This window comes from Nyctibius grandis, chromosome W (genome assembly GCF_013368605.1).
Source record: "Nyctibius grandis isolate bNycGra1 chromosome W, bNycGra1.pri, whole genome shotgun sequence".
NCBI classification, from domain to species: Eukaryota; Metazoa; Chordata; class Aves; order Nyctibiiformes; family Nyctibiidae; genus Nyctibius; species Nyctibius grandis.
The window spans coordinates 6,875,436-6,890,311 of record NC_090694.1 but is presented as its reverse complement, the minus strand read 5'-3'; the positions used below and the strand labels follow the sequence as shown (position 1 = coordinate 6,890,311).

At 44.6% G+C, this 14,876-nt stretch overlaps 1 protein-coding gene across 1 annotated transcript; it reads right to left on the bottom strand.

Moving 5' to 3' along the window:
• Window positions 1-13,178: 13,178 nt before the first annotated feature.
• On the bottom strand, window positions 13,179-13,703 carry LOC137675659 (ribonuclease H-like). Its single transcript, XM_068421837.1, has one exon. It carries the CDS (start codon window positions 13,701-13,703, stop codon window positions 13,179-13,181), a length of 525 nt encoding a protein of 174 aa, XP_068277938.1.
• Window positions 13,704-14,876: the final 1,173 nt, after the last annotated feature.

Here is a 14,876-nt window from a genome sequence, read left to right as displayed (position 1 = left end):
TGATGATGAAAGGACACTGGGTTCATGAAGCTGAAGAACAGAATGACCCCTCAAAATCACCCCAAATTGAAGACCACGCCTATAACTCCGCCTTAACTCCGCCTGCTATGAATATTATAATTAGATGTTGCAATAATATGAATATGCATGTAAAGATGTTGTAACCTCTTATGCAAATTGTATAAATAGTCTGATTTTCACTGACTGCTTTGGAACTCTTTTGTCCGGCACGAGCCGGGAGTTCCCCAACGTTGCCTAAAATAAATACCTCGCTGCTTAAAGATTAAACTTCGTCTCTGAGCAGTTCCATAGAGCCTTTTGGGGCATAATTTCGGCATCAGGACCATGAGGAATTTAGCAGTGACCTTGGTTTCTCTAGGAATAAGTTTAAGCAAGAGCCTTTCTGCATACCATTCCTACCGTTACCTTAGTAATAGCTATAAACTTCAAGCACTATCAATCCTAGAAATGGACACTGTCTGAAAAACATGTAGTCAGCTTCAGAAAGTGCAGTTACTTAGAAGAAAACTTAACTGAAAGGAAAAATCTCCGAAAGGAAAATTGGTTTTGTTCTAGTCCAAACCAGGACAGTAGTATCAGTGCACTGTCCTTATTTTGACTAAAAGCCATTTGTAAAATGCCTATCCTGTCTCACCAGACTGTTTTTTCTAGGACCTAATTGTTACCTCTTGATAAATCCAATGCTCAATACCGTTGGCATAACAGTGTCTTACCTGATCATATCAGACTAGAGCCTGTTTATTGGTATCCTTCTTATTAAAATGGCAAAGAATAAAGTTTGAAATGCTATTAAAAATGCTATAAAAGATTTAAAAAATTCTGCCAGGCTTTGGATAAGTCTGCCATCAGGGAAAAATATTGAATGATCTGAGTGGAATATTTTGAGTGCTTCATACTTAACTGCACAACTTTTGACTTTGTTTATATGTTTTTGTTTAAGGGTAACTATTTTGTCCATGTATGAAGTAATTAAAAATAGATCAGTACTGCTACAGCTCTCGTAAAGAAGCCCCCTAAGCATCGATGGAAGGATGCTCTATGTGAGGTCGCAGGGCTATGATCTCATTGCAATTACAGAGACATGGTAGGATAGCTCACATGACTGGAATGCTGTCATGGATGGCTACGTACTTTTTAGGAAGGACAGGTCAGCAAGGCGAGGAGGTGGAGTTGCCCTTTATGTGAGAGAGCAACTGGAATGTATCGAGCTGAGCCTAGGGAAGGATGAAGAATGAGTAGAGAGCCTATGGGTAATAATTAAGGGGCAGGCTAACATGGGTGACACTGTTGTGGGGGTTTACTACAGGCCACATGATCAGGAAGAGGAAGTAGGTGAGGCCTACAGACAGCTGGAAGTAGCCTCACGATCGCAGGCCCTAGTTCTCATGGGGGACTTCAATCACCCCAATATCTGCTGGAAAGACAACACAGCTAGGCACCCACAGTCCAGGAGGTTCCTGCAGAGCATTGATGATGATGATAACTTTTTGACACAGGTAGTGGAGGAGCCAATGCGGAGAGGTGTGCTGCTGGACCTTGTGTTAACAAATAAAGAAGGTCTGGTTGGGGATGTGAAGGCTGGGGGTAGCCTTGGCTGCAGTGACCATGAGATGGTGGAATTCACGCTCCTGTGTGGAGGAAGCAGGGCAATAAATAGGATCACAACCCTGGACTTCAGGAGAGCTGACTTTGGCCTCTTCAAGGACCTCCTTGGGGGTATCCCATGGGTTAGGGCTCTAGAGGGCAAGGGGGTCCATGAGAGCTGGTCAATATTCAAGTACCACTTCCTCCAAGCTCAAGATCAGTGCATCCCTATGAGTAAGAAATCAAGCAAAGGGGGCAGGAGACCTGCATGGATGAGCAAAGAGCTTCTGGCAAAACTGAAGTGGAAGAAGGAAGTCTATGGAATGTGGAAAAAGGGACAGGCTACTTGGAAGGAATATAGGAAGGTTGTCAGAGTATGCAGGGAGGCAACAAGGAAGGCCAAGGCCCGCTTGGAATTAAATCTGGCAAGGGACATCAAAGACAACAAGAAGGGCTTCTTCAAGTATATCAGCAGTAAAAGGAAGACTAGGGAACATGTGGGCCCGCTGCTGAATGAGGAGGGTGCCCTGGTGACAGAGGATACAGAGAAGGCGGAGTTACTGAATGCCTTCTTTGCCTCAGTCTTTACTGCTAAGGCTGGTGTTCAGGAATCCCAGGCCCTAGAGGTACGAGAGAAAGTCTGGAGAAAGGAAGACTTTCCCTTGGTTGAGGAGGATCAAGTTAGAGATCATTTAGACAAACTGGACACCCACAAATCTATGGGCCCCGACGGGATGCACCCACGAGTGTTGAGGGAACTGGCAGATGTTATTGCCCAGCCACTCTCCATCATCGTTGAAAGGTTATGGAGAACAGGAGAGGTTCCTGAGGACTGGAGGAAGGCCAATGTCACTCTAGTCTTCAAAAAGGGTAAGAAGGAGGACCCAGGCAACTACAGGGTGGTCAGCCTCACCTCCATCCCTGGAAAGGTGATGGAGCAGCTCATTCTGGATGCCATCTCTAAGCATGTGGAGAAGGTCATCAGAAGTAGTCAACATGGATTCACCAGGGGGAAATCATGCTTGACCAATCTGATGGCCTTCTATGATGACATGACTGGCTGGGTTGATGAGGGGAGAGCAATGGATGTTATCTACCTTGACTTCAGCAAGGCTTTTGACACCACTGTCTCCCATAACATCCTCATAGGAAAGCTCAAGAAGTGTGGCTTAGATGAGTGCACAGTGAGGTGGATTGAGAACTGGCTGAACGACAGAGCCCAGAGGGTTGTGATCAGCGGTGCTCAGTCTAGTTGGAGGCCTGTGGCTAGCGGTGTTCCCCAGGGGTCAGTACTGGGTCTGGTCCTGTTCAACTTATTCATCAATGACCTGGATGAAGGGACAGAGTGTACACTCAGCAAATTTGCTGATGACACAAAACTGGGAGGAGTGGCCGATACACCAGAAGGCTGTGCTGCCATTCAGCAAGACCTGGACAGGATGGAGAGCTGGGCGGAGAGGAACCTCATGAAGTTCAACAAAGGCAAGTGTAGAGTCCTGCACCTTGGGAGGAATAACTCCATGCACCGGTACAGGTTGGGGGCTGATCTACTGGAGAGCAGCTCTGCAGAGAAGGACCTGGGTGTTCTGGTGGACAACAAGTTCACCCTGAGCCAGCAGTGTGCCCTTGTGGCCAAGAAGGCCAATGGTATCCTGTGGTGCATTAGGAAGAGTGTGGCCAACAGGTCGAGGGAAGTTATCCTCCCCCTCTACACTGCCCTAGTGAGGCTACATCTGGAGTTCTGTGCCCAGTTCTGGGCCCCCCCCCAGTTCAAGAAACACAAGGAACTACTGGAGAGAGTCCAGCAGAAGGCTACAAAGATGATTAGAGGACTGGAGCATCTCTCTTATGAGGAAAGGCTGAGGGAGCTGGGTCTGTTTAGCCAAGAGAAGAGAAGACTGAGGGGGGATCTTACCAATGCCTAAAAATACTTTAAGGGTGAGTGTCAAGAGGATGGAGCCAGTCTCTTCTCAGTGGTGCCCAGTGACAGGACAAGGGGCAATGGACACAAACTGAAACATGGGAAGTTCCATCTGAATATGAGGAAAATCTTCTTTACTTTGAGGGTGACAGAGCACTGGAACAGGCTGCCTAGGAAGGTTGTGGAGTCTCCTTCTCTGGAGATATTCAAAACCCGCCTGGACACAACCCTGTGCAACATGCTCTAGGTGAAACTGCTTTGGCAGGGGGTTGGACTAGATGATCTCCAGAGGTCCCTTCCAACCTTTACCATTCTGTGATTTTGTGATTCTGTGACATATTTGATTTACGAATTAAACAGATGCAACCTCTTCTGTGTTTCCAAAAAATTGCCCCTTTTATCATTTAAATGCAAGTTTTGAAACCCACTCACTTCATTCATGATTTCTAACATGCAGAAAAACTGTGCATCTCCAGATTAATCATGCATTCAGTTAACAGACTCAAGTATTCTATTCTACAATAACTACAGTAGGAAGGAACAGCTGTGATATGAGACATTAGAAAGCACACTGTTCAGAATACCTATGATTATGTATTCTTTCTCATACCCACCTATGTATCAAAAGTGTCATGAGAGAAAAAATATATATCCCTGAAGTTTCATTTGGAACAGTAACTCCTATTACACTGTACAAGCAAGGCAACTGGGAAATTAATTAGGTTTCTGGAAAGACTCTCCAGCCTGCAGCTTGGGAAATCTTTTCTGAGTCTTTTCAGCTGCACAGAAATAAAGCCATTATCAAACCCAAGTTCATTAGAGTGAAGAGGTACAGATGGGATACATAAGTTTAGCTCAAATACAGTACACCATATGAGCCTAATGAGAACCTAATGAGAAGACTGTATTTTGAAACGTTGAGGTAAACCACTAATATCAAGATATGAAGTTGCTCCCATCCTAATGTGTGTAATGACATAGATGAGTAGTTTCATTATTCTAAAACAAACAAAACCAAAACAAGATAGTCCTTCTACAGAAGAGCTGTTTTTTCCAATGATATGTTTCATTCACTACATCCAATCTAAACCAACTGTGCTACATATACCCACATTATAATTCACCTCTGCTCTAGGTGATGACAGCTGCATTCTCACATAGTCAAAATACCTCAGAAATGTTCCACACTCCATGTTTGATGCCAGATCAATGAATAGGCACTTCTGCAAATAACTATTTCCAAAAGCTTATGAAAACATTTATGATCTTTACTGCTAAGTTTAAATCTCCAGAAAATTCCTTTAAAATGTGGGATAAATATTAAGAATTGCAATATTAAATATTCAAATTTTAAACTCATAAATTATTGATGTTTAATGTTTTAATTTGCTATAGATGTTAATAAATTAACTTTATTATTTAAAGTATTTAATATTGTTGAATGTTAAATTATTAAATGTATTATTATACTAATTACATAAAATAAATCAACAAGTTATCTTAAAATTCCAGTAAAGGAAAACTATACATTTCTTTAGATTGTTTAAAAAGCATTTTTCTCAAAGAGTTTTTAGTTTTATTTTTCTTTCCTTTCTTTTTTTCCCCCTCTTCCAAGAAATTCTCAGGAATGCCATCAGTGAGAATTCTATTAACTAGCTGACAGTGCTTTCACAGGAATATAATGTGTGATTCTGTGATAATAACAATAAAAGGAATACTAGTATTATTTTCTCACTGAAGCCTAAGTCATGGCCAAAACTGAAGAGGATAAGCAGCAGCATCATCTTTAATGACCAAAGAAGAATATGGGGAAAGGACTTGGGAATAGATTCAGGGCTATTCATAGCCAGAAAATAAGTTTTGTTCTACAGAAGTAGATCTTCACTCAATCAGCACATAAAAACAGTTGAATTCATTTTGGAAGATGAGATTACCCAGAGATAAAAACATTGGGAACAAAGAAATGATAATTCCAAGTCAGAAAGTGGATTCTTTAAAAGAAAGTGAAGGAGCAATATATCTGAGGTGAAACCTAGAAAAGATGTAGTCAAAGACAAGGAAGAACAAGGTTTCAAGAAACTGAAAATGGTGTATAAATGGAGTTAGGTTTGGGTTATTACAAGAAAGCGAGGAGGCAGTCCTAAAACACACTTTCATTGCAATAAGAAAAGAGATAGATTAAAATAACAAATTAAGAAAAAGAATTAGTTTCTTGATCTTTAGCTGACAATAAGTATTCATTAACCTTTTTCAGAGACTGGCTCAGTTCTAAAAAAACCCCAAGTAGTATTGAAAATGCGTTATCACTTACTGGTTTTGTCCCATGTTGGAGTGTAATTTCATGAGAATCTGGAATTTTCTTGACAGGGTTCTGGGGAAATAAAAAAAAAAAAAAGAAAATCCACCTCTGTGAAAACAGTGCTATTGTCACCAAAATCGGGAATAAAACTCCTTAACGCTGGGTTTAGCATTAACGAGAAGGCATTATTTTATTCGGCCGAGGGACATGGGGGATCGCTCCACCTAACATGTCCACCTAGGGGCAAAAGCATACTCATTATATACATTATAGAAAAATGAATATTCATACAATTCCCGAAAAAAGCCCGCCTATTCCAAGACCTTATGCATATGCTAATATATTATGTAACTGTCTTTGTGCATGCGTACTAAATTGGGGAAGGGGTCTTGGGTGGTCTCTGGGGGTCTCTGGTGGTCACAATCCCCCTTAATTGTGCTTCTGCGCAAGCGTGGTCGAGGCCTTCTTGTTTACAAGTACATGTGTTCTCAAGGAGAAGATATCGCTTTGGACTTATCGTTCCTCTGACACAAGAGTTTGTGAATCAAGCCAATTTAGACATCACAAAGTTGTTCTTTACAGTCTTGTTTTGTCTTTTGGCCCTTTTATAATTAGCAGAGACCTTTGTTTTTCTAAGACTAAGCGTAAACAGCATGAATCATTGTCTGCTAGAACATTGTTATCAGTCCCATAAGCAGACCCTATCTACTAAACATGTAGTTTGCTTCAGAACCTATTGTTATTCTCTGTTATTCTAGCTAAAAGGAAAATTACTGACAGGAAAGCTAATTCTGTGTAAAGGTAACACAGAGCAGGCCTTTTAGAGCCTACTCTGAGGCCTACTCTTGCTAAACCATTGCTAAACCGAACCGTCTGGTATCAATTCCCCCCTTTGGAAGTAGTTAGATTTATTATCTCACTACTTCCATATATTTTTCTCAATGATTCTCTTAACACAACCCACGCAGATCCCTATGATAACTATAATAACAACTACATAAGCTATTCCCTCTAATAATGCGGCTAACCATCCTTTTAGAGACAATCCACCTAATTCTTGCAGGATTTTGTTGAGCCAACTATTTTCTGCTGCATCCCTGATTGCCCTGCTGTCTTCTGCTACTCTCTTCATTTTATCCAATTGCTCTTGCAGGTTATCAGTGATGTTTCGGATGTGGATGCAGCAGTGCTCTTTGTCTAACTTAAGATATCCACACACTCCTTGTTCTTTGACTAATAGTAAGTCTAAGGCCAGTCTATTTTGCAGAGTCATTTTAGTATTGGCTTGGATCTGTTTGTTAACAATTTGGAATCCCTTTTGAGTGGTTCTTGATAAAGATTCTGTTTGCCACGTTAGATTTTCTATTAGCATCCGATTTTCTAAAGCCATCAGTCCTGGTAAAAGGAAACTTTGAAATCCCCATTCAAGGAGAGCTCCCAGGATCGAAGGGCCCCTGTACTCTGCCCTTCTCAGGTGGAAAACAATAACCTAGAGGAGAAGAGTGAGTGGAGGCAAGTCTATGGCCGTGGCAATAGGCGAGTGCCCTCCTTGCCTACCTCGCCTCCACAGGTGCCTCTGAGCAATAGATATGAAGCCCTAGTGGAATACAGCCGGTCCAATGGGGATGTGGTGGAGAGGCAACCTATATCAGAGGTCCCACCACAGTGAGAAAAACCTGACAGGCGTATAGCTACCTCCTCCACAAGGAAGAAGAGAAGAGTTTTAGTGGTTGGAGACTCCTTCCTAAAGGGATCTGAGGGCCCAATATGCAGAGCTGACCCCCATCCCAGGGAGGTCTGCAGCCTGCCTGGAGCCCGAATCAGGGATATCACCAGGCAACTCCCCAACCTGGTGAAGGCCACAGACTACTACCCCCTGCTGATCTTCCAGACAGGTGGGGAAGAAGCTGCATCCCGTAGTCTGAGGGGGATGAAGAAAGACTACAAGGCCCTAGGACGGTTGGTGAAAGAGTCTGGGGCACAAGTTGTTTTCTCCTCCCTCCTTCCATTTTCAGGTGATGACGTGGGATGGAATAGTAGGATTCTCTCTATTAATGCCTGGCTACGAGACTGGTGCTACAGGCAGGCCTTTGGGTTCTTTGATAATGGCTGGTTTTATAAGACACCAGACCTGACAGTAATACATGGGAAAGGTTTATGTCGTAGGGGCAAAAGGGTTCTGGGACAGGAATTAGCAGGGCTCATTCGGAGAGCTTTAAACTAGATTCGAAGGGGGATGGGGTAGTAGCTGGGCTTGCACCACTGGGGCAACGCTCTAGTGTTGAGGCAGACCAGGAGGCCTCCCATCCCCCTAGGGTGAAATCGGTTTGCTCAGCTCGCTCCCTGAAATGCCTGTACACCAATGCGCGCAGCATGGGGAATAAACAGGAGGAGTTGGAAATCCATGTTCGGTCGGGGGGCTATGATCTAGTGGCAATTACAGCGACTTGGTGGGACGCCTCGCATGACTGGAATGTGGTCATGGATGGCTATGTCCTGTTCAGGAAAGACAGGCCACTAAGGAGAGGTGGTGGAGTTGCTCTTTATGTGAGTGAGCAGCTAGAACGTATTGAGTTCTGTCCAGGGGCGGATCAGGATCGAGTTGAGAGTTTGTGGGTGCGAATTAAGGGGCAGGCTGGCAGGGGTGATACTGTTGTGGGTGTCTATTACAGGCCACCAGATCAGGATGAGGAGGGTGATGAGGCCTTCTACAGGCAGCTGAGAGCAGTCTCTCAATTACAGGGCCTGGTTGTCATGGGGGATTTCAACTACCCTGATATTTGCTGGGAGGCCTACTCAGCCAGCCATCCTCAGTCCAGGAGGTTCCTCCAGTGCATTGATGATAACTTTCTGATGCAAATGGTGGATGAGCCAACTAGGAGAGGAGCGCTGCTGGATCTTATCCTCACTAACAAGGAGGGTCTGGTTGAAGAGGTGAAGGTTGAGGGCAGCCTTGGTTGTAGTGACCATGAGATGGTAGAGTTCAGGATCTCATGTGGCAGGAACAGAATAGCTAGCAGAATCACAACCCTGAACTTCAGGAGGGCCAACTTTGGCCTTTTCAAGCAATTGCTAGGGGAAATCCCATGGGACAGGGTACTAGAAGGTAAGGGGGCCCAAGATAGTTGGTTAGCATTCAAGGACTGCTTCTTCCGAGCTCAAGATCAGAGCATCCCAACAGGTAGGAAGTCAAGGAAGGGTACCAGGAGACCTGCATGGTTAAACAGGGAACTGCTGGGCAAACTCAAGTGGAAGAAGAGGGTGTACAGATCATGGAAGGAGGGGCTGGCCACTTGGGAGGAATATAAGTCTGTTGTCAGAGGATGTAGGGAGGCAACTAGGAAAGCTAAGGCCTCCTTGGAATTAAACCTTGCAAGAGAGGTCAAGGACAACAGAAAGGGCTTCTTCAAATACATTGCAGGTAAAGCCAACACTAGAGGCAATGTAGGCCCACTGATGAATGAGGTGGGGGCCCTGGAGACAGAGGATAAAAAGAAGGCGGAGTTACTGAATGCCTTCTTTGCCTCTGTCTATACTGCTGGAGGCTGTCCTGAGGAGCCCCGGACCCCTGAGGCCCCAGAAGAAGTCAGGATAGAGGAGGAATCTGTCTTGGTTGATGAGGGCTGGGTCAGGGACCAATTAAGCAACCTGGACATCCATAAATCCATGGGCCCTGATGGGATGCACCCGCGGGTGCTGAGGGAGCTGGCGGAAGTCATTGCTAGGCCACTCTCCATCATCTTTGCTAAGTCGTGGGCAATGGGAGAGGTGCCTGAGGACTGGAGGAAAGCGAATGTCACTCCAGTCTTCAAAAAGGGCAAGAAGGAGGACCCGGGTAACTATAGACCGGTCAGCCTCACCTCCATCCCCAGAAAGGTGATGGAACAACTTGTCCTTGGTGCTGTCTCTAGGCACATCAAGGATAGGGGGATCATTAGGGGCACTCAGCATGGATTCACCAACGGGAAGTCATGCTTAACCAACTTGATAGCCTTTTATGAGGATGTAACCCAGTGGATAGATGATGGTAAAGCTGTGGATGTGGTCTATCTCGATTTCAGTAAAGCGTTTGACACGGTCTCCCACAGCATCCTCACAGCTAAACTGGGGAAGTGTGGTCTGGATGATCGGGTAGTGAGGTGGATTGTGAACTGGCTGAAGGAAAGAAGCCAGAGAGTGGTGGTCAATGGGACAGAGTCCAGTTGGAGGCCTGTGTCTAGCGGAGTCCCTCAAGGGTCGGTACTGGGACCAGTACTATTCAATATATTCATTAATGACTTGGATGAGGGATTAGAGTGCACTCTCAGCAAGTTCGCTGATGACACAAAACTGGGAGGAGTGGCTGACACACCGGAAGGCTGCACAGCCATTCAGAGAGACCTGGACAGGCTGGAGAGTTGGGTGGGGAGAAATTTAATGAAATATAACAAGGGCAAGTGTAGAGTCCTGCATCTGGGCAAGAACAACCCCATGTACCAGTACAAGTTGGGGGCAGAGCTGTTGGAGACCAGCGTAGGGGAAAGGGACCTGGGGGTCCTAGTGGACAGCAGGATGACCATGAGCCAGCAGTGTGCCCTTGTGGCCAAGAAGGCCAATGGCATCCTGGGGTGTATTAGAAGGGGTGTGGTCAGCAGGTCGAGAGAGTTTCTCCTCCCCCTCTACTCTGCCCTGGTGAGGCCGCATCTGGAATATTGTGTCCAGTTCTGGGCCCCTCAGTTCAAGAAGGACAGGGAACTGCTAGAGAGAGTCCAGCGCAGAGCCACGAAGATGATTAAGGGAGTGGAACATCTCCCTTATGAGGAGAGGCTGAGGGAGCTGGGTCTCTTTAGCTTGGAGAAGAGGAGACTGAGGGGGGACCTCATTAATGTTTATAAATATGTAAAGGGCAAGTGTCATGAGGATGGAGCCAGGCTCTTCTCAGTGACATCCCTTGACAGGACAAGGGGCAATGGGTGCAAGCTGGAACACAGGAGGTTCCGCATAAATATGAGGAAAAACTTCTTTACGGTGAGGGTGACCGAACACTGGAACAGGCTGCCCAGAGAGGTTGTGGAGTCTCCTTCTCTGGAGACATTCAAAACCCGCCTGGACGTGTTCCTGTGTGATATGGTCTAGGCAATCCTGCTCCGGCAGGGGGATTGGACTAGATGATCTTTTGAGGTCCCTTCCAATCCCTAACATTCTGTGATTCTGTGTGATTCTGTGAAGTTGTGTTGCTGAGGAGGGCCCAATCCAAGTATCAGGGTCTCTTTCTGTTTTAGCATCTCTTTTAATTTGTCCCCAGTATGGGGCTTTGATTGGACTCTCTTTCCTTGTAGGACATGAGGTCAATAACCCTAGAGTCACTTGCCTAGTTACTGTACTTAATCGTAGTCGAGTAGTCCAATATCCATTTGACATGACCCATGTCGTATAACCTGGGGATGGAATTTCCTGTTTACAATTTTCACTTGAAAAACTTTGTCTTTTGCAATGTTCCATTGTCATCAAAGTAGAATTTAGGATCGATATTTTACTATGATTTAAGACATTGGGGCACCTCCAATCAGCTCTGCTAATATTACGAATAGGCTTCATACCCCAATTAAAGCACCAATTTACTTTCCCCATGTATTTCCAATGCCCTCCCAAAGGTGTGATCCATTTTTTGGGTTTCTGTCTAAGGTGAGTACATTCCGGAGCGGTGGTCACGTTAGGTATCACATTTTCAGTAACAGAAAGTGACAGTAACCCGATAGCTTGTCCACCGGAGGCTGCTAAGGCAGTTTGTAAAAACTGAGCGTTTAAGGGATGTGATCCTCTGGGGCACTGTTTCTCTGAACCCCTTCCAAATACTGTCCGGTTATCTCCTGGTCTCCAGTGAATAGCATCTTGCAAAACATCACTACCTTTTTGTCTACACCTATTCTCTTTGTCTAGGTAATAGGAAGCGTTAGCCTTTTTAAAGGCTTCTGTGATGTTATCATAAGCTTCCAACAAGGATGAATTCATTGGTATGATACCCCAGGGGATAGGCTGACTGGCTGAATGAGGAATTGGGATGCATGCTGTTACACTAGTAAGATTGCGCATTCTACCAAACCCTTGTATCAGAGTTAGAATTAAGTTCTCATTTATGTTTGTATTGGCCTCTCCATCTGTATCAATTTCTGCATTTCTGAACATCACTGCAAGGGAGATAACCCAGAACCTTGTGATCCCCGGGTTAATCTTAAACGTAAAGGTCCCTCTTGTTTGACAGTCCATTCTGGTGATGAAGCTGGTTTGATCCTGCTGTGATGTATCCACGGAGTGACTCCTTCGAGCTTGACAGCTGTGTAGGTGGTGAGCAAAATCTGGAAAGGTCCTTTCCACTTCTTTTAGTGGTTCATCTGACCACGTCCTCAGGTACACCCAGTCTCCAGGTTGGTATTGATGCACAGGCACATCCAGGGATGACGGTGCGCACACAGTGATGTACCTGTGGAGAGAGGACAAAACCTTTCCTAGAGAGATAACATATTCTTTCAGATACTGTTTCCCCATGATCTCTGGATTAACTCCTGTTTCTGTCACTTGATAGGGTTTACCATAAATGATTTCAAAAGGACTAATCTTTTCCTTAGTCCTAGGCTGAATGCGTATTCGTAGCAAAGCTAAAGGTAAAGCATCTGGCCATTTAATCTGAGCCTCTTGGCAAATTTTACTCATCTGTCTTTTTAGGCTTTGATTCATTCTTTCTACTTTTCCACTTGATTGAGGCCTCCATGGGGTATGGAGATCCCATTTTACCCCTAACACTTTAGCCAAATTTTGAACAGCTTCCGCTACAAAGTGTGGGCCCCTGTCTGAAGATAGTCCCATAGGTACCCCAAATCTCGGTATTATTTCTTTAAGCAAAATTTTTGCTACTTCTCTTGCCTTGTTGGTGCGACAGGGGAAAGCTTCCGTCCAGCCTGAAAAAGTATCTATCATTACTAAAAGATACCGATACCCATTTTGCCATGGTAATTCAGAAAAATCTACTTGCCAATAGTCTCCTGGGTTGTTTCCTCTTTTTGTCACTCCTAATACAGGTTTTCGGGGTAGGTGAGGATTGTTCTTCAAGCATAACTCACATTTCTTCACTATGCTTTTGACTATTCCAGTCATTCGTACACATAGCACTTGTGTCTTCAGTGCCTCTACCATTGCTTCAGTTCCCCAGTGAGTTTCTTGATGTTGTCTATTAGCTAATTCACGCATAATTTCCTGTGTAACTATTACTTGTTGTGAGGGAGTCACCCACCACCTTTCTTCATTTTTGTTTGCTTTCAGTAAATTAGACAATTGATCATCTTCTGGTGTGTACTGTGGACTCTTAGGTCCCAAATTTCAGACTTTTTCTGGTAAGACTAGCAATATTTGACTTTCGGCCGCTTCTTTTGCAGCTTTGTCTGCCATCCGGTTTCCCACATGCACCGGACTGTCTCCAAATTGATGTGCCTTACAATGCATGATTGACACTAGTCTGGGTAGATTAATTGCTTGTAATAATTGCTGGATTGTTGGCCCATATTTGACTGGGGATCCCTGAGAGGTTAACAGTCCCCTCTCTTTCCAAATAGCTCCATGAGCATGGACTACTCCAAAAGCAAATTTTGAGTCTGTCCATATATTGACAGTTTTGTCTTTTGACAACTCTAATGTTCTCAGAAGGGCTATGAGCTCTGCTTTCTGAGCTGATGTGTTAGATGGTAGAGCCTTAGCTTCAATTATTTCCTCAGTGGTTACCACTGTGTATCCTGCTTTCCGTGTTCCATCCCGCATAAAGCTACTACCATCCACAAACAAGTCCCAGTCTGCATTGTCCATTGGTGTGTCTTTCAAGTCTGCTCTGCTGGAGTATGTCTGTTCCATCGTCTGCAAGCAATTATGTGTTAATTCTGTCCTACCAGGATCCGTAGTCAGAAAGGTTGCTGGATTCAGGATGCTGGTTACTTTCAGCTCCACATCATCTTGTTCCAGAAGAACGGCTTGATATTTCAGCATCCGGCTCGGTGACAGCCAGTGTCCTCCTTTTTGTTCTAGGACAGTTGTAACTGCATGGGGCACAAACACAATTAGCTTTTGCCCGAGCGTCAATTTTTGGGCCTCTTGGATCAGTAGTACTGTAGCTGCCACTGCTCGGAGGCATGCTGGCCATCCCTTACTGACATTGTCTAATTGTTTTGAAAAGTATCCCACAGGTCTTTTCTATGATCCTAGTTTCTGGGCCAATGCTCCTAGAGCAATATGCAGTCTTTCATGTACAAATAGTTCAAATGGTTTTTCTAAGTTCGGGAGGCCCAGAGCTGGAGCACTCATTAAAGTCTGTTTTAATTTTGTAAATGCATCTCTGCATTGCTGAGTCCAAACAAGGAGGTTTCCCTCTCCTTGTACAGCTTCATATAAGGGTTTGACAATGAGTCCAAAGTTCATTATCCAGAGGCGACACCATCCGGCCATCCCTAGAAATGCTCTAAGCTCCCGTTTTGATTTGGGTTCCGGGATTTGGCAGATAGCCTCTTTTCTTTCAGTTCCCATATTACGTTGACCCTGGGAAACTGTGAATCCCAAATACGTTACTTCTTGCTGGGTTATCTGTGCCTTTTTCCGGGAGACCTTGTACCCTGCCAGTCCCAGAAAGTTCAGAAGATCTATTGTTATCTGTATGGAATCCTCCCTGTTACTTGTTGCTACCAGTATGTCATCCACATACTGCAGTAAAGTGATGTTTTCATGCATCTTTTGTCAGTTCTCTAATTCTTTGGCCAATTGATTTCCAAAGATTGTAGGACTATTTTTAAATCCTTACGGCAGCACTGTCCAGCACAATTGGGTTTTTCTACCAGTCGTGGGACTTTCCCATTCGAAAGCAAACAGTTCCTGACTCTCGGCTGCCAGTGGGAGGCAAAAGAACGCATCTTTTAGGTCTAATACGGTAAACCATTTATCTGTTTCCTTCAGAGTGGTTAAAAGAGTGTACGGGTTTGCCACTACCGGATGGACATGCTGCACGATTTGATTTATAGCTCTTAAGTCCTGAACCAA

What these genes read in the sequence shown, in the direction of transcription:
- LOC137675659 (XM_068421837.1), bottom strand. Translation starts at nt 13,703, where the DNA reads ATGGAACAGACATACTCCAGCAGAGCAGACTTGAAAGACACACCAATG.